General features: G+C 48.4%; 1 protein-coding gene across 1 annotated transcript in view; it reads left to right on the forward strand.

The window, feature by feature from the left end:
* The window catches only part of EPHX2 (epoxide hydrolase 2), an 84,933-nt gene that overhangs the window by 51,214 nt on the left and 12,281 nt on the right, over positions 1–21,438 (forward strand). Inside the window, exon 13 of the mRNA XM_043564707.1 lies at positions 20,604–20,675. Coding sequence (XP_043420642.1) covers positions 20,604–20,675 — 72 coding nt within the window. The remainder of the gene's footprint in view (positions 1–20,603; positions 20,676–21,438) is intronic.

Below are 21,438 nucleotides of genomic sequence, written 5' to 3' on the forward strand. Positions count from 1 at the left end.
CTCCTGTTAGGTCCCAGTTACAGAGACAAGTAACAACCTCAGGGTTAAACGGGCAAGTGAACAAATAACTAAAGCATAAGGCAGGCATAGGGGTGCCTGGGTGGCTCAGTCGGTTAAGCATCTGACTTTGGCTCAGGTCATGATCTCGAGGTCATGATCTTCAAGAGTTTGAGCCCCACATCAGGCTCTCTGCTGTCGGCGCAGAGCCTGCTTCGGATCCTCTGTCTCCCTCTCTCTGACCTTCCCCTACTCGTGCTTGCTCGTGCTCTTTCTCTCTCTCTCTCTCTCTGTCAAAAATAAACATTTAAAAGGCAGACATAAAGGGCTGTAATGGAGGCATAGCTTACTCTGGGAACTCCTAAGAAAACAGTTAACTTTTTACCAAAGGAGGGGCATTTGAACTGGCCCCTGGAAGATGAAGGGGATCTGTGTGGGTGGATATGAGAAGGGGGGAGGGGGGCCCATACCAGCCTGAGGGGACAAATGGCTGAAGATGCATATGAAATGTGCTTAACCCAGGCAAGTTCTTTATCTCCCATAAATATCATACAAGATAAGAGACTTCCTGAGGTGAGAGCCTTCCTAATGAAGCAGTCAGCAATCCTCAAGGTGAGTTTCAGAAGGTCTGGAACACCTTGAAATTGCCCACATAATTTAATGTATGCATGCACTTTCCCAGGGAAGGAGTTCCTGCCTCGCTTCCATTAGAACCTTCAGAATTGAGTACAAGCTAGGAGCTGCTGGAGCAAAGGGGTTGGTGTTTCAGGTGAGGCTCAGGGAGCAGCATCGACATCCCCTGAGTGCTTGCTAGAAATGCAGACTCACAGGCCCTTCTGCCATCTACCCAACAAGACTCCACTTTAAAAAAAAAAAAATTTTTTTTTATGTTTATTTATCTTTGAGACAGAGAGAGACAGAGCATGAGCAGGGGAGGCGCAGAGAGAGAGGGAGACACAGAATCCAAAGCAGGCTCCAGGCTCTGAGCTGTCAGCACAGACCCCGACGCAGGGCTTGAATTCACGAACCACAAGATCATGACCTAAGCCGAAGTCGGCTGCTTAACTGACAGCCACCCAGGCGCACCCAAGACTCCACTTTTTAACAAGGTCCCACAGGTGATTCATGTACATCAAGTGCCCCAGGAGGTTATCCCAGCTTTGACATCTCCTGTTCTGTCATTCTCTAGCCTGGCGATTCTCAAACGTCAGCCTGCATCAGGATCCCCTGGAAAGCTAGTTAAAACACAGATCGCCAGGGGCGCCTGGGTGGCGCAGTCGGTTAAGCGTCCGACTTCAGCCAGGTCACGATCTCGCGGTCCGTGAGTTTGAGCCCCGCGTCGGGCTCTGGGCTGATGGCTCAGAGCCTGGAGCCTGTTTCCGATTCTGTGTCTCCTTCTCTCTCTGCCCCTCCCCCGTTCATGCTCTGTCTCTCTCTGTCCCCAAAAAAATAAATAAACGTTGAAAAAAAAAATTAAAAAAAAAAACAGATCGCCAGACCACACCCCCCAGAGTGTTGATTCAGTGGGTTGTGTTGGCATCAAAGGATTCTCATTTCTAAGCATCATTTTCCATGACGCTAATGCTGCCGGTCCAGGGAAGGGGCTAATCTAGCCATTTTCCAGATGATGGTAGGCATCATAACCATCCTCCTCAGTGAATGACCTCCGGGCAGCTGTTCAGGTCTGGGATTGCTGGTGCGGATCAAGGAGGGCACTGACTGGCTCCCCGATGATAGGCTCCCTGCACTGCAGTGATTCTCCAACTTTCTGGTCCCAGGCCCCCTTTACACTCTTAAAAGTTATTAAGGACCTCAAAGAGCTCTAGTTAATGTGGGTTACATCTATTGGTATTTGCCCTACTAGGTATTGAAATTTTAAAATATTTAACTGGGGTGCCTGGGTGGCTCAGTCAGTTAAGCGTCCAACTTCGGCTCAGATCATGATCCCCTGGTTTGTCGATTCGAGCCAGACGTCTGGCTCTGTGCTGACAGCTCGGAGCCTAGAGCCTGCTTTGGATTCTGTGTCTCCCTCTCTCTCTGCCCCTTCCCTGCTCATGGTCTGTTTCTCTCTCAAAAATAAAGAAACATTAAAATATATATATATATTTAAAATATTTATTTCATTAAAAAAATAATGTGCCCATGTTGATGTAAGTAACACACTTATTTTTTTATAATATTTTCTTTAGAAACTTTAGTGAAAATAGCATTGTTTTGTATTTTCTTTTTTTAATGTTTATTTATTTTGAGAAAGAGCGTGAGCGGGGAAGGAGCAGAGAGGTAGAGAGAATCCCAAGCAAGTTCCGTGCTGTCAGCCAAGAGCCCAACATGGGGCTCGAACTCACGAACCGTGATACCATGACCTGAGCCGAAATCAAGAGTCCAACGCTTAAACGATTGAACCACCCAGGCACCCTTTCATTAATTTTAATATTGTGGTAAAATACTGTTTAAAAGAAAACCACGAGCCCAAAATGGCATCCCTCAGGTGAAGTCTCCAGGTCATTAAACCAACACTCAATACCCAGCCTGACTGCAGTTTCAACCCCCCACAAATGCAACCTTTAACTAGTCAACATGGGAACTTCCTGGTCAGCACAAGGAAATCACTGAGAGTCCCCTTCTGTTCCCCCTAGAAGGGCCCCCTTGCCTAAAACAATGGGTTCTCTGCTACTAATTGCTTGCTTTCCACTCCCTCTCTACCTTATTTATTTATTTATTTATTTATTTATTTATTTATTTTTAACGTTTATTTATTTTTGAGACAGAGAGAGACAGAGTATGAACGGGGGAGGGTCAGAGAGAGGGAGACACAGAATCTGAAACAGGCTCCAGGCTCTGAGCTGTCAGCACAGAGCCCGACGCGGGGCTCGAACTCACGGACCATGAGATCATGACCTGAGCCAAAGTTGGCTGCTTAACCGACTGAGCCACCCAGGCACCCCATCTTTCTCTACCTTTAAAAACCTTTCCTTTTCTGTTGCCCTTTGAAACTCCCCTCTGCTTGCTAGACGGGATACTGCCCGATTCATGAACCGATTAATAAAGCCAATTAGATCTCAGAATATACTTGGTTGAATTTTTGCTACTTAACAATACATGTAACCCAAAACTTAACCATCTTAACCATTTTTCAAGTGTATAGATCAGTGACATTAAGTACATTTACTTTGCTGTGCAGCCGTCACCACTGTCCATTTCCAGAACTTTTTCGTCTTGTAGATACGAGACTCTGTACCCAAGCAACACTGATTCCCTCCCTATTCCCTCTTCCCTCCAGCTCCTGGCACCAGCATTCCACTTTCTGTCTCTGAATTTAACTACTCTGGGTACCTCATAGAAGCGGAGGCCTATAGTATTTGTCTTTTTGTGTCTGGATTATTTCACTTTAGCTTAACATCCTCAAGATTATTATTTTTTTAATGTTTGTTTGTTTGTTTGTTTGTTTGTTTATTTATTTATTTATTGAGAGAGACAGAATCCCAAGCAGGCTCCATGCTCAGCATGAGGCCCAACGTGGGGCTCGATCCCACGGCCACGAGATCATGACCTGAGCCAAAATCAAGAGTTGGATACTTAGCCGAGTAAGCCACCCTGGTGCCCCAACGTCCTCAGGATTATTCCGTGTTGTAGCACTTGTCAGAATTTCCATCCTTTTTAAAAATGAATAATACTCCATTGTGCGTGTAGACCACATTTTGTTTACCATTCATCCTTCCATGGACTCTTGGGTTGCGGTTATTCCTTTTTTTTTTTTTTTGAGCTCCATATGCCAAGTGGTTCTTTTTTCAAAAATTTTTTTAATGTTTATTTTAGAGGCAGAGAGAGCACAAGCGGGGGAGGGGCAGAGAGAGAGGGAGACACAGAATCTGAAGCAGGCTCCAGGCTCTGAGCTGTCAGAGCAGAGCCCGACGCGGGGCTCGAACCCACGAACCGGGAGATCATGACCTGAGCTGAAGTCGGACGCTCAACCGACTGAGCCACCCAGGCGCCCCGCCAAGCGGTTCTGTTCACAGGCACACTGTGTGTTCTCCTGTCTTTCAGCTGAACAGACAGGGGCGCTGGGGGATCACTGACTGGTCCAAGACCAGGTCCTGACTGGGTTTGACCTAGCTTTGACTTCAAAGCCTACATGCCTCCCCCTAAGCCACCCTGGGAGGGAGCTTGGACTTTGTTGTGTGTGCCCTGCTCATCCCAACAGAGTGGGAAGCAGCAGACCAAGATAAGCTCCAAGGCCTGATTGACAAAAGTGACCTCGGTGGGGAAAGATGCCTACTGACTTTGTAGGGCAAAGTTTTTGGTTTCAAAGGTTCTTAACAGTCATTGTGGAAAAATCAGTACTTCCACTGTTATGGTGTTGCTGCTGGGTTTAAAATCTGTAGGAAAAGGGGCGCCTGGGTTGCTCAGTTGGTTAAGTATCCGACTTTGGCTCAAGTCATGATCTCGCGGTCTGTAAGTTTGAGCCCCGCATCAGGCTCTGTACTGACAGCTCAGAGCCTGGAGCCTGTTTCAGATTCTGTGTCTCCCTCTCTCTCTGACCCTCCCCCCATTCATGCTCTGTCTCTCTGTCTCAAAAATAAATAAACATTAAAAAAAAATCTGTAGGAAGAGTTTGGAGAATGGTTTTATTCTTAGGAACAAAGCCTCTCGGGTAGGGAAATGTTAAATATTCAAATCAGTGATCTGGCTACTTGTAATGCCCGAAGTTCCGAAACCTCCCACAAAAGTCCACCAGAGTCGTAAGTCAAAGCCAAGCGGCAAGGGTCGTTTATTGCAGGTTCGAACCTGGTCCCCCGCGCACTTGTCGCCGGTGACGCAAGAGGCCACGATCAGGGTTGGTACAGCGCTTGTATAGACAGAGACAAGTAGCACAGGAGAGGTTTTAAATTATGAGGTGCCTGATTGGTTGATTTTAAAGTAAGGACATTTGTTGTTCTCTGATTGGGCATCCTTTGTCTGTCCTTTGGCGGGAAGGCTTTGTCCGTTACTTGTGGCGGGAGGAAAAAGGGGGAGGGGGTAGGGTAGGTGAGGAATGTGTTAAGCAAGCAGGTTTACAGAAGCGAGAAATGCCGGTTAGTTTATGTGTAATTACTCATTTTATCACATATCAGATTACATTTAGGTAGGTTTACAATCCATTCTATTACACAGCGGGTTACATTCAGGAAAGGTTTTACAATGCTCGTAGCAAACAGCAAACAAAACAGGTCTCTCAGCAACTATATATTTTTCCTGAGGTCTATAATAAGCAGAAGAGAGAACTTTGGCTTTAACCTAGGGCAGAGCTGTTATTTGGATTTATTGTTCCTTTCATTCCCCCCTTTTTCTTATATCTAAAGAGCCAATCTTGGGTCTTTAGTTTTCTATTTGTAGTGTCTCAAGCGGTTGGAACTGGGTGCGTAAGACCATTAATTGTATAGTATTGAACCTGTCTTGGACGAAATTAATGATTTTGTTTAGGATGCAGGGGCCAAATGTGAGGGCGAGAAGTAGAATGGCCAGAGGCCCTAGTAAGGCGGAGAGCAGGGTAGTTAACCAGGGGGATGTGTTGAACCAGGATTCAAACCATCCTGCCTCTTGTTCTCTTTCTTTTTTCCGTTTGGCTAGTCCCTCTCGGACCTTTGCCATGGAATCTCTTACTACTCCTGTGTGGTCAGCATAGAAACAACACTCTTCACCTAGTGCCGCACAGAGACCGCCTTGCTGTAGGAACAGCATATCTAATCCCCTTCTGTTTTGTAAAACTACTTCTGAGAGGGAAGTTAGGGACTTCTCAAGTGAGGTAATGGCAGTTTCTATTCTTTCTATGTCTTTGTCAATTGCTTCTCTAAGTATACTAAATCCTTTGTTTTGTATTGTTAATGCTGAGATCCCTGTCCCTGTTCCGATGGCCCCGAGTCCGAACAGGGTGGCTAAAGTTAGAGCCCCAGCAGTAATGAGTTCTCTCTTGGTTACTCTCTTTGGTGCCATCCACATCTGATCTACATACTCAGTTGTGTGGTATATAATTTTTGGGAATACTACTACCATTACACAGAATTCTGACTGGTTGAGCATGCTTTTGTAGATGCAGGGAGTTAAACCTGTGTGTGAGCAAAGCCACCATGCATTATTCGGGGGGATGATCCAGTTTTGTGAGGCATCGGATATATTTTTGAAATCCCTGCATAGGTGGTCATACCCTGTTGGTACTGTCCCAATACACGTTCCGTTTCCTGATATCACTGGTAATGTAAGGCCTTGTTTTCTTTGCCCCCATCCACAAGTGTTTGAGTTATCGGCCGTGCTATAATTTCCTGATATTGCTACTGCTTCGTAAAATGGGGGCTTAGCAGAATAACATAGCCAACAAGCCGTTGTTTTATCGGGCTGCGTATGATTTAGCGCCTCATATGTTTTATTGATCGTTTCCCATAAGGGGTCTTTCTGATTCATCTCTTGCCAGGAGCTTTGGCTAGTTCTGGCATTATTAGGCGGCGGTGGGGGAGATGGAGTACTAGGAGGGGCTAGGGGTTTAATGTATTTTTTTAGTTGGGGATCCTAATACCTGGTTTGGTCCCACAACTTGTGACATGGGGGAGATTTTTAATTTTATTTGGATAAGTGTCCCAAAGAGGGGACGTTGGTGCAGGTAGAGTCCCCATGAGAGTCCTGAGACCCACCGACTATCCTTCTTTCCTTCCTCTGTAAATTTTATGCGGATAAGATTGCAGTTTTCATTATATCTAATGCGGGTACATGGATTAACATAAGCCATCTCGATAAGTTGGGGTTTTGTTTTCCATTTCCATTCTCCATCGTTGGTGGTGACGCAACTCCAAGCCTTACAGAAGAGAGACTCAATTCCCCCACAGGTTTTTCTTAATGTTCCTGTTCTAAATCCAGGGCATGCATAGAACCCGTTTCTACTCATCGATACCCTTCTCTGAATTTTCCTCCATTTTCCCCCTTCCATTTCTTCTAGTGGGCTTATTTTTTCTAAATTAAAATACAGGTCTGGCCACCAGGTGTTTAGAGGAATATCCGTTTTTGTGGTGGTATTATAGACCTCATGATCCTCTAGGTTAGTAATTTCCCAGGTCAGGGTATAAGGTGTATGCGGGTTGGCTGTTATGCTTATTAACCTAGAGAGGGAGAGCACGGATGCGATGAATGTCAATCTATGCATTTTTCCGGCACAGAGTTAATTTTAAAGTGTGGGTCTTACTCGGATCGACTGTCCATGCAGCGTTGGCCTCTGGCACGAAGTCGTCTCGGGTTGTGGAGGGATTGGCAGGTCGGACGTGAGTGTAGTGGATCCAAGTAGCAATCCCGTCGACCTTGAGGGTGGTGCGTGTAGTCAGGATTACAACATAGGGTCCTTTCCACCGTGGTTGGAGGGTCTCCTGCTTATGCCTTTTTACATATACCCAGTCTCCAGGTCGATAGTGGTGTGGCTCAGGAGGGGGTCCGCTTTCATAGATAGCCTTCAGTCTTGGCCACACTACTTGATGGGCGCGCTGGAGTTCTCTTAGGGAAATAAGAAGTTTATGATCATCAAACTCAGTTAACACATTAGACTGTAGGTTGGGAATTATGGGTGGGGGGATTCCATACATGATCTCAAAGGGGGTCAATCCCATTGTGTAAGGGGAGTTTCGCACTCTGAACAGAGCGTAGGGGAGTAAGACTACCCAGTTAGCGCCAGTCTCCATGGTCCATTTGGTCAGGGTCTCTTTTAGGGTTCTATTCATTCTTTCTACTTGTCCTGAACTTTGGGGTCTATATGCGCAATGTAATTTCCAATCAGCCCCAATGAACTGTGCTGGCCCATTATCTGATCCTATTAGGGTAGGGAATCCATACCTGGGCATGATGTCTTCTAATATTTTCTTTGCCACTACCTGTGCAGTCTCTCGTTTGGTGGGGAAAGCTTCCGTCCATCCTGAAAAAGTATCTACAAACACTAGCAAGTATTTGTATCCATATTTACCAGGCTTTACCTCGGTGAAGTCTATTTCCCAATAAGCTCCTGGACTGGTTCCGCGAGTCCTGGAGCCGGGATTTTTTCCATGGTTGGTCACGTTTGTCAGTTGACAAGCTTTACAGTTGGCAACTATTTGTTCAATCTTTGGCCCTGAGTTCTTGATGGTGATTTTAGCATGTCTTATCAAGTCTCGCATCTTCTTGGTGCCCAGGTGGGTGGCCTGGTGTATTTTAGTCAAAACTTCATTCCCCATTTCCTCTGGGAGGATTACACTCTGGTCTCCTGCTCTCCACCACCCATTATGATAGCGGGTCATGGGCAACCTTTGGATCCAATTTAGGTCTTCTTCAGTGTAGGTGGGGCTCTCTGGCAAACTGGCTGAGCTGGGGTCTGGTAAGGTGGTCATTAAAGCACAGTCCACCTGTAAGGCCACCTTTCGGGCCACCTGGTCAGCCAAATTATTTCCTCTGGCCACCGGTGTGACCGGTTTTTGGTGGCCTGGACAATGTATGATGGCTAGTCATTTAGGCAGCCAGAGTGCCTTTAAAAGAGCTAATATTTCTTCTTTGTTTTTGATAGTTTTCCCCTCTGCAGTTAACAGTCCCCTCTCTCTGTATATAGCTCCATGTATGTGGGCCGTAGCAAAAGCATATCTGCTATCGGTATACACGTCTTTATCTAGGGGCTTTTGTTTGTCTGGAGGCTTTTGGACAACAGCGGCCAGGACTTTGGTCATTTCCTTGGTGGCTTTAAGTTGCCTGTCCTCTGGAGTCTCTCTATTATTATAGACACGCTGGGCAATGAGGAGTAAGTCCTGAATCTGTTTACCTTCTAAGTTGTCTAACTTCTGAAGTTTCTTTTTAATATCAGCGGCTGCCTGATTTACAAAGGCCATTACAACGGCGGCCTGATTTTCGGGGGCCTCGGGGTCCATGGGGGTATACTGTCTGAAGGTTTCCATTAATCTTTCTAAATAAGCAGCAGGGCTTTCTGTCTTACGTTGCATTACTGCATATACCTTAGCCAAATTAGTGGGCTTGCGTGCAGCAGCCCGGAGACCCGCCATTAGAGTCTGGCGATAAATGCGCATGCGTCCCCTACCTTCTGCCGTGTTGTAGTCCCAGCCATCCTGTGGGGGTCGGGTCAAGGGAAAAGCTGCATTAATGAGATCATGGTTAGCAGTGGGTTGGCCATTGTCTCCAGGAACCAGTTTTCTTGCTTCCACCTGAATTCTTTCTCGCTCCTCGGTGGTAAACAGGATTCGGAGGAGCTGCTGACAATCATCCCAGGTGGGTTGGTGGGTAAACATTACACTGTCTAAGAGACTTATCAAGTCTTTGGGATTGTCGGAAAATCGGGCATTTTGGGTTTTCCAGTTATATAGATCACTGGTAGAGAAGGGCCAGTATTGAAGTCGGGGGTTCCCTGTATCGTCGGGAGGCCCTATTTCTCGTAAGGGTAGAGCTATGGTGGAGTCAGGAAGGTGGAGCCCTGACTCATGTGGGGCTCGCCTATGGGTACGTCCAGCTGGCCCTTGGATTTCGCCCCCACTAGGCACGGGTCGAGCTTCCCTATCTTCTAGTCTTCCTATGGGCTGAGCTACGGGAGGCTCTGCCGGCGCGGCAGGGAGAGGGGCAGCTTGCGGAATAAGAGGGGGAACCTGGTAAGGGGGAGGGTCAAGGGAAAGTAAGTCTTGGCTGTCGGGGAGGATAGAGGGGGCAGTCAGAGTCAGTGGCTTGGGGGGATTAACGGGTTTAGCTGTAAGAATGGTACATGGCCTAGCGGTTATGAAAGCGGCCATCCAAGGAGGTGGATTTTCTACTAGATCTTGCCAGACTAGGATGTAGGGTATTTGGTCTGGGTGGCCATCTTTCCCTGGGAGGAAGATTTTTGATTTTACCTTAAGGATTATAGGGAGGCAAAAAGTCCCCTCTGTAGGCCAATTGACTCCGAAGGTGGGCCATTCAGAGCGGCAATAAGTAATTAACTTCTTTCTCTGAATGTTTAGGCTTAAGTTATGTCCTCTAGCTCTTACATCTTTAAAGTTGGTGAGGAGGAGGGAGAGAGGGGTGCTCTGCGTTTGGCCCATGTTATGAATTCGTGAAGTGTGGGTGTGAGTGGTGAGAGCCGGGGAGCCCGCGCTCTTCGCTGTCGCCCCCTTCCCCGTCCGAGGCCCGTCGCCTCTACCCCTCGCTCTCTTCGCGCTTGGCCTTTCGGCCCTCCGGCCCTGGGAAGCCAGGCGTGCTGGCGGCGGCTGGAGAGAAGGCCGCGGGGCTGGGGCCGGGGCGTGCCTGACCGCGTGGGCGGGTTCCGCTGAGCCCGGGAAGTACAGGCGCGCTCCCTGCCCGCACTTTGCCTTCGGTGACGACCCCTCCTCTTCCGCCCTCGCTGGCGGGGATGGAGTTGGAGGGGCGCCGCGCTGGGGCCTGGCCCGGGGAGAACCGGGCGGGTGCGCAGAGGACCGGGCGCCCGTGGGAGTGCGGTGGGGCGGGGGAAGGGTGATATCGCTGGACTAACAGGAGGAGGCTGAGGAAGGAGAAATCAAAGATGGGATAATTAATTTAGATTAGCGGAGAAAACATCTGATTCCAATAAAGCATCCGACCCAGAAAAGAAAAGTAAGCACCAACAAGAATCGTTCACAACAGTTCCAGTTCTCTGGTGCCGTTTCGGCTAGTCCCACGGAGAAAATTGTGATTAGGATAATGATGATTACAAGGGACCAGGGATGACAATACATTTAGACTGACATAGAAGCACTCGCGTACTCGCCCGTCCGCGTCCCTCGCGGGAACTTAGGTGCCTCTTAGCATGGGCAGGCAGGTATAAACCCCCTGCTTGGATCAAAATAAATTTTGACCGCCTTAAGCCGTATGAGGATCACCGAGGAAGTCGGGTTAGAGCCCACTCGAATCCCGTAGCTTATGCCGTGGGACTACACATAGGGGAAGTCAGGCGCGAGCCCCTGACTCCTAACAATCATTCCAGTCGTTTTAACAGACAGACACACAGACACACATCACACACATCACACACATCACATCAAAATACGGGTAACAATTGGCATGCCTAGATGGTTTTTTTGTTTTTTTGTTTTTTTGTTTTCTTCTAGACGCCTAGAGATATTTCTTAGCACTCTGGAAGTTCATAGAGAAAATGAAAGTATTTAGTTCGCAGGCGCGTTGGGCGTAAGCAGCCCACAGAAAAGAATCCTGATGGGCCAAAAAGGCCCCTGATGGACCAAGAACGTCCCCGATGGACCAAGAAGGTCCCTAGATGGGCCAAGAAGGCCCCCAGATGGACCAAGAAGGTCCCCAGATGGGCCAAGAAGGCCCCCAGATCCAGTCAGTGGACGTCTCCAACTGATACCGGCTGGGTGCCCTATAGCGCGTCCGCCAGGGTCACACCAGCTTCCAGACAGAACCGGTTCTCCAGAGAAGAAACACAGATCAGAGAGAAAAGGAAGAACGTTAGAGCCGGCTTACTTACCGATCGGAATCAGATACGACCCGTTGACCAGAAGTCTGGTGGGCTCGGGGAAATCTCGGTGGGACCTCCAAATGTAATGCCCGAAGTTCCGAAACCTCCCACAAAAGTCCACCAGAGTCGTAAGTCAAAGCCAAGCAGCAAGGGTCGTTTATTGCAGGTTTGAACCTGGTCCCCCGCGCACTCGTCGCCGGTGACGCAAGAGGCCACAATCAGGGTTGGTACAGCGCTTGTATAGACAGAGACAAGTAGCACAGGGGAGGTTTTAAATTATGAGGTGCCTGATTGGTTGATTTTAAAGTAAGGACATTTGTTGTTCTCTGATTGGGCGTCCTTTGTCCTTTGGCGGGAAGGCTTTGTCAGTTACTTGTGGCGGGAGGAAAAAGGGGGAAGGGGGTAGGGTAGGTGAGGAATGTGTTAAGCAAGCAGGTTTACAGAAGCGAGAAATGCCGGTTAGTTTATGTGTAATTACTCATTTTATCACATATCAGATTACATTTAGGTAGGTTTACAATCCATTCTATTACACAGCGGGTTACATTCAGGAAAGGTTTTACAATGCTCGTAGCAAACAGCAAACAAAACAGGTCTCTCAGCAACTATATATTTTTCCTGAGGTCTATAATAAGCAGAAGAGAGAACTTTGGCTTTAACCTAGGGCAGAGCTGTTATTTGGATTTATTGTTCCTTTCAACTGAAAGGCACCCAGGAAGTGGGTTTGAGGTACATTCAGCTGCTGAGGCTGGACTGGATAGGCACAACACTGGGTCTTAAGGAGAAACCATGCCCGGGGGTCCTGCCAGCGTGTCCAAGCCTATTCAGCAATGGGGCAAGTCCCTTCCTACCTCTGGCCCTCAGTTTCCTCCTCTGAAAAAGGAGTGCCTCGTTGGATGGTTTTCAAATAGGTTTCAAACTTAAGCTGAATTTAGGCCAGTAAATAAAGCATGATGTGTAGACCGCCTGTTTAATTCAGGGATGGGTGCCAGAACCCCCTCCTTCCTACCTCTCTCCTTCCAAACCTGTCCCCACCACTGGGCAGCCCAGGAGGAGTCACCATGAGCCCTCAAGGTCACTCTGGATGCATTCAGCCCAAGGAAGGCTACAGTGTGGACCACAGGGTGCCCATCCCTCCCACCTCTTGTAATGGCTTGCTCAGTGTGGCTTAGGTAAACTCCAAGTTTAGATTCAGCTCCTCTGGCCCTTTGAACCCTGAGCCATTGTGTTTTCTGTCTAGTCCTGCAAATTTGTCAAGTCTGGCGGAGACTAAAATTAAAAGGTGTGCTTTTCTTTTTTTCTCAGCAAAGAGATGATAGGCTTTGCGTTTGTATAGTTAGAAAGAGGGGGAGGCAGCTCTGGGCAGCAAAGACAAATAGAATGGGCTGGGTAATTTGAGTGTGACAAGCTCCATGTTTTAGTCCTTAAGGTTCTTCGGGTCCTCTCTTAGCCTAGGAATATTTTATAGCCCCTCTGCCCCCAAAATCAGCGCATGGTCAGTGCATGACCTCTTCCACCTCCCAACACTGGTCCCTCTTTACTCCTCCTTAACAGTATAATGTAGAATGTATTTTTATTTCTTTGGAAAAGGGTGTGTGGCGGCACCTGTGGGTGTTGATGAGGTTTTTTGGGGGGGGTGATAATGGGGATCACGGGGTCCAGAGCCGATGGCCAAGAAAGAATTCTTGAAGACATCTTTGGTGCAAAGAGGTGATTTTATTAAAGCACAGGGACGGACCCGTGGGCAGGAAGAGCTGCCCCGTACCCTGAGGAGAGACTGGGTATATTCTACGGGGTTGGGGGAGGTGAAGTCCAGGGGAAGTTTCCAGGGAGATTTTCATATGCTAAAGAAGACTCCCAGGATACTAGAGGCCTAGCTATTGTCAAGCTAAGGTTGTTTGGCCCTTTAGCAAAGCCTTAGCCTTGAGACAGTAAGGAGTTCCTGGAGAAATGTTTTGCTCTGCCTGCCTCAAGTATTTGCCAGTGGGCTGCAGGTTAGAAGGAAATTTAATTTTATGGGCCATTTCCTTCTGCCTTTGTTTCCCACCGAGGGTGTGGGTGTCTGGAACCAGATAGCAAGGTAAGAGGCTGTAGAAGCTGGAGCAAAAGACCAGGGCCCACTTTTAAGTCTGTAACCAGCTGAGAAACTAGGTAATGGAGAGAAAATGTAGGGAAAGGAAATTACAGGTAGCGGTGGAGAAGAGATGGCTTTGCCTGGTGGAAAGGCACCCCCACATGCACAAAGGATTCCTCTTCGGCCTCACAGTGTCCCCAGTCTCCCTTAATCCCCAGAACACACATAGTAACCACCACCCCCCTCCCCGGCTGCCAGGCTCCAGGGACAGCTGGTGATTTGTTCCTGCATTTCTTTTTTGGATAATTTATGCTTAGTACTTTTAAAAAAGTACTGTGTTGTGTAAAATGAAGAGTTAAATCCCTTTTCACTCATCTAGAAGTAGCGACTATGAATAGTTTCGTGAGTATTTCCCAGACTTTTTTTTTTTAAATATGCTTTTAAGTGTGGGGGCGGGGAGGGAGCACGCATGGGTGCATATGAGTGCGCATGTAATTTTTGTATAAGTGGAATCGTGCTGCTTTTTCATTTACTAGATCGTGGGCAGATTTTCCTGCCGGTACATACAGATTTACCTCATTCGTTGTAATGGCTGCTTCGTGCTTCACAGTCTGGGTGGACCATCATTTATTTAACCGATCCCCCATGGAAGGACATTATTTTGGTTGTTTTTCACAGCTGAATAATACTTTTTTTTTTAATTTTTTAAGTTTGTTTATTCTTTTTGAGGGAGAGAGAATGTCAAATACGCTCCATGCTATCGGTACAGAGCCCAACGTGGGACTCAAACCTGCAAACCGTGAGATCATGACCTGAGCCAAGACCAAGAGTTGGATACTTAACCAACTGAGCCACCCAGGTGCCCCTGAATAATACATTTTTTTTTAAGTTTATTTACTTATTCTGGTGGGGGGACAGAGAGACAGAGAGAGAGAGAGAAAGGGAGAGAGAACCCCAAGCAGGCTCTGTGATGCCAGCGCGGAGCCCAGTGCAGGGCTCGAACCCACAAACCGTGAGATCATGACCTGAGCTGGAATCAAGAGTCCGATGCTCAACTGACAGAGCCACCCAGATGCCCCTTGAGCAATACATTTAAAAGAAAGTGTCACTCTGTGCTGCCTTACTCGCCAAGCCTTTGCTGTCGTAGTTTTAGTACTTGTGCCTTCCATGGAAGAAACTATTCACATTTTATTTTCGTTTTCTTTCTTTGTTTTTTAACGTTTATTTATTTTTGAGACAGAGAGAGACAGGGCATGAACGGGGGAGGGTCAGAGAGAGGGAGACACAGAATCTGAAACAGGCTCCAGGCTCTGAGCTGTCAGCACAGAGCCCGACGCGGGGCTCGAACTCACAGACCTCGAGATCGTGACCTGAGCCGAGGTCGGCTGCTTAACCGACTGAGCCACCCAGGTGCCCCTTATTTTCGTTTTCCTAAGTGGGTAGTGTTCTGTTATAGTAAGAGGAGCTAAACACTGAGGGTCTGAAGTCTGGAGTTCTCATCCCCAGCTGGGCCATTCGTGACGGGCCTGGCTTTGCAGGAGGTCCCGCTCCAACCTGAGGGTCTTCGTCTGTAAGATGGCCTCTTCCGGGCTCGGCAAAGAGTAGAGGAACCCACCCGGGGGGGAAGTGGCTTCAGAGTTGCCTCGGCTCTTCTCACGGACCTTCTGGGGCCCGACCCCCTCTCTCTCCTGTGTGCCTGGCTGAACACAAAAAGTAACCCTTTTCTCTTTTTGCCCAGGTTTCGGGTGGCATTTTGCACCTCAGGGACAACCACCCCAGCCGGCCGTGTGTTCTGGCTTACTTTGAGAAAACCCTGCCCCAGAGTTTCAGGGGAATCTGCGCAACTAGAACGTGAAGCAGAGTTGCCGGCCCCAGCCCCTGATGGGAGAAATGCTGGCTCCCCTCTTCCCCCCAAGACGCGGCTTCTAGGGGCGCCTGAGTGGCTCAGTTGGTTAAGCGTCCGACTTCAGCTCAGGTCATGATCTCGCGGTTCATGAGTTCAAGCCCCGCGTCGGGCTCTGTGCTGACAGCTTGGAGCCTGGAGCCTGCTTTGGATTCTGTGTCTCCCTCTCTCTCTGCCCCTCCCCTGCTCATGCTCTCTCTCTCTCTCTCTCTCAAAAGTAGATAAACATTAAAAAAGAAATCAAAAGGCCAGAGGCACTACAACATGCGGCTTCTAGTGTTGACTGGAGGGGGGACAGAGGCTGCCTGAGCTCAGGCTTTGAGGGCCTGCCATTTGATTTAAGTGGCTGTCTCCACTGTCTCAGCAATGAAACAATAGACCCAATTAAGTGCATCTTCCGAGGAAGACCTGTTGGACCCCTTGGAAGGAACAAACGGGGAGATTAGAGAGGAGGAATCCCACTGGGTCATGAAGCAGGGGGAGGATGTCTCTGTGAGGACATCTGAGTTCAAGACAATGGCTGCCGTGGCCAGCTGTAGGAACCTCCCTGGCCCACGAGATGGTTGAGAATTGCTCCCCTGCCAACACTCGGGAGAAAAGTCTAGACTAAAACTGGATCTTCTTCATTGTAACCTCCATTTCTGGGGTTCCTCTCACAGCGAGTGAAACTGGGGGTGGAGGCAGGTGAAGAGATCTCAGGAGCCAGATCCCAATGCACACCTGTCATCCTGCCACTGGGTGGGGGCGGGGGGCGGGGCGTCCGCCCCCATGAGGCCAGAGGTTACGTAGGCCCTAGTCCCTTTCCCTCCTCACCCACCCCCCAAATCAAGAGACTTCCTGAAGGGGTGTATTATTTTTCCAGGGCTAACTATTATAAATTACCACAAACTTGGTGGCTTGAAACGACAGAAATTTATGCTCTTATGGTTCTGGAGGCTAAAGTGCGAAATCAAGGTGCTACTGGGTTTGGTTTCTTCTGAAGGCTGTGAGGGGGAATCTGTTCCGTGCCTCTCTCCTCACTTCTGGTGCCAGGAACCCTTGGCACCCCTGACTTGTAACTGTCATTCATCTGAGATCCTGATGGTTTCATCCACAGAGACTCCATTGCCAAACAAGGTCACATTCGCAGGTACAAGGCATTAGATCTTGGGCATAACCTTCTTAGGGGCCACTCTTCAACCCACTAAGGGGGGCTGGGGAGCGGGACGGGGGCGATAACACTGGGGTACAAATAAAAAATATATTTCACCAGAGATTACATTTCCTTCATTGGTTCTTCAGGTTAATTTTAATGATCATATTGAAGAGTATGACAAGATATAGCCTCACAGATGTGTTTATCTGACAGTTGGAAATACATCTCAGGAGAAAGGGCAAAGCCAAGGATACTGATATGAAGGCACAGAAAGTAGGGAGAAGAGAATTAGAAGTTTCCTCATAGGTGTGACTTTCTGTGATTTCTTTAAAATAAAGAGAGGGGAGGAGAGGGAGGTGGTTAGTAAGAAAGGCCAAGAAATTCTGATGCATTCTCCAAGGTGGGTTTCACCACCCACACCATAAGAGGTCGGCCTTGAACAGCCTCAGAGTTCTCTGAGCCAGAGCTCCAGGCTTCATGGAGTTCCAAAGGCTTTGTTCTAGGAGCTTCTTTTAGAACCTCAAGTGGTCGTCAGTTCTCCTGCCCCCGAGGTAGCTTTGGGTCACAAGAGATCTGATTCTGTCGTTTGACTTCGTTCAGTAGCTTACAGTTCAGCTCTCCCTCCAGCTGGGGCTGACTTACCTTGTTAGGTGAGTGTGAGCTCCCAGTGCAGGCCAGAAAAATAAAAGCCACGATCATTTAGAAGACACTCCCACCAAAGTCTTTCTCTCCTATTCCTGCCCCTCTTCTTTCTCTGCTCTTCTTTTTCTCCTTCCCACCCAACCCAGCCTTTGCTGGGTACCTACTGTTACCATGTTGTGGCCATGGGACCAAAAACGTGAAGACGATACATTGTGTGTCTAGAAGAAACTCACAGGCTCATGAGCGGACCAGATCCAAAACTAGACATTTCTTTCTTTTTTTTTTTTTTAATGTTTTATTTTGAGAGACGAGAGAGTAGGAGCTGGGAAGGGGCAGACAGAGAGAATTCCAAGCAGGCTCCACGCTGTCATGACCTTAGCTGAAATCAAGAATCAGTTGCTCAACTGACTGAGCCACCCAGGCACTCAAAAACAGACATTGCTGATGCAATCCAATCATTTTTTTGATGGAGATACTAATAATAATGAAAATTACCATTCACTGGCGTTTCTCTTGTGTGTCAGACTTTGTAAAAAAACAGGCATTATGATCTTGTATAATCCTTACAAAACTCCCAATTTGTAGATAAGGAAATTGAGGCTCTGGAAGATTAAGTTGCCCAGTTAGTTAAGTATCAGGACTGGCGTGTGAAGCCTTGTTTGCTGGGTTCCAGAGTCCATCCTTTAACCTCTGCTCAGGAGCACAGAGGGAGGAGCCCCAACCAGCGGGCAGGCGGGAATCTTGTCATTGGTCCGTGGGACTTAAAAATACGGTGTCACCTTTCATAAATCACAGAGTCAGGTGGTATCAGCAGGGCACATAACCCGAGTACAAATGTTACTGTCCTCTCCCCTTTTCTGGCCCTCACCTTTGTCCTCACTCTCTGTTGATCTGATTTACTTTCATGTGGGTTGACAGACTTATTTACCTTTTTGATCCCTTTGATTTTGTATTGACCCATTTGGCATCCATTTGCTCTTTTAAGGGCCATTTGTGGGCCAGAGCCTTGTCCAGAGCTGTGCGCCTGTGGAGACTCTGCCCCAACCGTGGGCTCCTGAACGGCAGCTCTTTCTGGGATGAGGGTGGCTCCCAATAAATAAAAATGATCCGTGTGACATGCGGGGCTGAGCAGGGCTTTTAGCCACCCTTAAAATGCACTTCCTTCCACGGCTGATTCTTGGCCTTGGCCTTCATCAGCGGAGCAGAAGGTCACGAATGACTCGTCGTCGTGATCGAATCTTACAAATGTGAGGGGATTGTAATGAACACGTCGGCATTGCTGGCATCAGAAAATCTCAAACCGCAGACCTAGTACTGCAGATGATAAATGTTTCCTTCTGTGTGTGCTGCCTTCTCACAAATTGGGAGCTCTCGCGAGGTTGCCGTGCAGAAGAAATGAAGCGCTCTGTAGCGGGGCCTCTACAGTGTGCAGGACAGAGGGCTGCTGGTCACTGGAAGGCTTTAGAGACCTGGCTTACGGCACCCTCCTTTCTGGGAACAGTCACAGATGCTCCCAAGTGGATGCTTCCCTGCCTCAAAGTGGCCCAAGGGGGGCATGTTAAAGCTCTGCGGGATCCAACAAGAATAGAGTTCTTTTATTGGGATGGCAGGAGGTGGGACTTCCTGGAAGAGGCAGTTTTGGGTACAGGTGTTGAAGGCTCTTTGGAGGCCACACTGAGAGAACGAGGTGTTCTTGGTGGACTTTTCAGTGTGTTAAACCAGGGAGGTGAGAGGGTAAGGGCACCCATTCAGAAACACTGTAGTCCATTTCAGATGGTGTCTGGGTACATTCAGGTGAGCAGTTGGGAAGGAAGAGGAAAAAGTAGATTGGCACTGTGCTGTAGACGGAATGTGTTCACCCCGAATTCTCAGATTGAAATCCTGATCTTCAGTGGGAGGGAATTAGGAGGTGGGGCCTTTGGGAGGTGATTGGGTCAGGAGGATGGCACCCTCATGAATGGGATGAGCCCCCTCTCCAGAGAGAGCACCCTCGCCCTTTCCGCCATGTGAGGGCACAGCCAGAAGATGGCCGGGTATGAGCCAGAAAGACTGAATCTGCAGGCACCTTGATCCCAGACTTCCCAGCCTCCACATCGAGAAATAAATGTCTGTGTTTATAAGCTCCCTGATTTATGGTGTTCTGTTAGGGCAGCCTGAACGGACGGAGACACCCCACCACACTCTTTCTCCGTGTCCTGCCACATGGTCTCCTCAGAACCGTGTTGGGGAAGGATCTTTGTTCCTTCGGAGCAGTTGCCCCCGGTGGATCCCTGCCTCGGGGACAGCTATCTTTCTTGACACAGGCTTTATAAGAGCTTTCAGGTCCAAGGGCTTTCAATTTCCGGAAAAGAAAGACTGGATGAAAATTTTCCTTTTATGCCCTAAGAAAATCATGTCCTGAGAGACTAGCCAGCAGATCAGCATCTACTGATGGATCTCAAAGCCCCTTGCCACGCCGTCTTAGTGTCTGGACATGCCCCCGAGTGGGGGATTTCGGTCAGAAGGAAGGGGAGGTGGGGAGACAGGGATGCAGGCCCAGAGTTTCCAGCAAGAATGTCTTCCCCCGACCCCAGCATGTATTGGCGCCTCCAGCATCTACCTCAGTTTACGCCCCACCCTCGCCTCTGCCCTTGGGACCTCTATTTTGTACATTAGCATCTCTTCTTAGCCCTGTTTGCTGGGGAAGGGGCCCAATATCTGTGGAACTGATGAAGTAAGTTCAAGTCAGAACTAATCCAATTGTGCACAAGCCAGAGACCTGGAAACGACCAGAGCACCGTGTTAGGTGAGGCATTCTGTGTGACAACACTCCCATGAACGGGGATACCTGGTAATTTGTTACCACAAGGGCTATGTGTGCTGGCTCTTAACAAGGCAACCTTGCTGTCCTGTCCTTTGGGAGACAGTCCGTGGGCATGGAATAACAGTCAGTCTGTAATAATTTAGGCCCACCTCAAGGAAGTTGGTTCTGAAGTTGCCACAGCAAAATGAGATGCATGAATGGAACAATTTTTGGCTTCTTGGAATCCTTGGAACCGGTCCCTTCTCACTCCCAGCCTACTCCTGTCCAGCCCTCCCCCATTCCCATAAAAGGACGTGTAACAAGTAAGACGTTCTCATTGTAGGAATTTTGAAAAACGTAAAAAGAAAAGAAAGCAACATCCATAAACCCACCTCCCAGGGAAACCACTGTGAGCATCTTGTATTCTATTTCAAGCTTGCTTTTTTTTGTTTTGTTTTGTTTTAAACACGTGTTTCAATGTGAAAACCCAAACTAATGCACTTCTGATGAAACTTGGGCTGGATGGGACAGAGGCTGGGGGCTTCTGGCTGTCACTCGGATGGGGGAGGGCTTGGGTTCAGGATTTATGCAGAGTCCTTCCTTTTGATTTCTTGTTTGTTTTAGGGAGTGGCTGAGGCTGAACTGGAACAGAACCTCAGCCGGACTTTCAAAAGCTTCTTCAGAGCAAGTGATGAGGTGAGGGTTGGGTGAGGGTGGGGGTGGAGCTGGGAGCTGCAGAGGTACAAAGACCTCTGGAATGTAACCCTGGGAGGGGGCGGGGTTCTGGGGTATGGCAGGGTCTGGAAATGAGCAACTTGGCCTTATTTCCTTTTTTTTTTTTTTTTTTTTAAGTTTATTCATTTTGCAAGAGACACAGACAGTGCAAGTGGGGAGGGACAGAGAGAAAATCCCAAGCAGGCTCCCCACTGTCAGTGCAAAGCCCCACACGGGTCTTGAACTCACAAACTATGAGATCGTGATCTGAGCCAAAATCAAGAGTCGGGTGCCTAACAGACTGAGCCACCCAGGCTCCCCAGCCTTCCACCAGGTGTAGTCAGGGTGACCGAGGTCCTCACTCTATCGCTCCCCTCATCACTGGGAAATGTTACGTCCTCCCTGTCACACACAGGTACGGCTTTGAGACTAAAGATCAAAGAAGGGCTATAATGGCAACAGTTCAGAAATTATGCCATGACCTGCCGCTACCGGCTTCACATGCACAACTCTTTATCAAAGTCCCAAATCACTTGACATCACTAACCCTTGTCTTGGAAAGGGGCCCAGAATGCTTTCATTCCATAATCCCCACCTGCTGTCTCATGTCTGCTGTCACTGTCTCCACTGTCGTTCAGTCAGTGCCGTGAGACGTCCCCACGTTTGCCAGCTCCTCTGCTGGTCCCTGCTGGCATCTTGCCCCTTTACATTTAGTTCAACTTCTTCCTTCCTGAAGGACCTTCTT

This window comes from Prionailurus bengalensis, chromosome B1 (genome assembly GCF_016509475.1).
Source record: "Prionailurus bengalensis isolate Pbe53 chromosome B1, Fcat_Pben_1.1_paternal_pri, whole genome shotgun sequence".
NCBI lineage: Eukaryota > Metazoa > Chordata > Mammalia > Carnivora > Felidae > Prionailurus > Prionailurus bengalensis.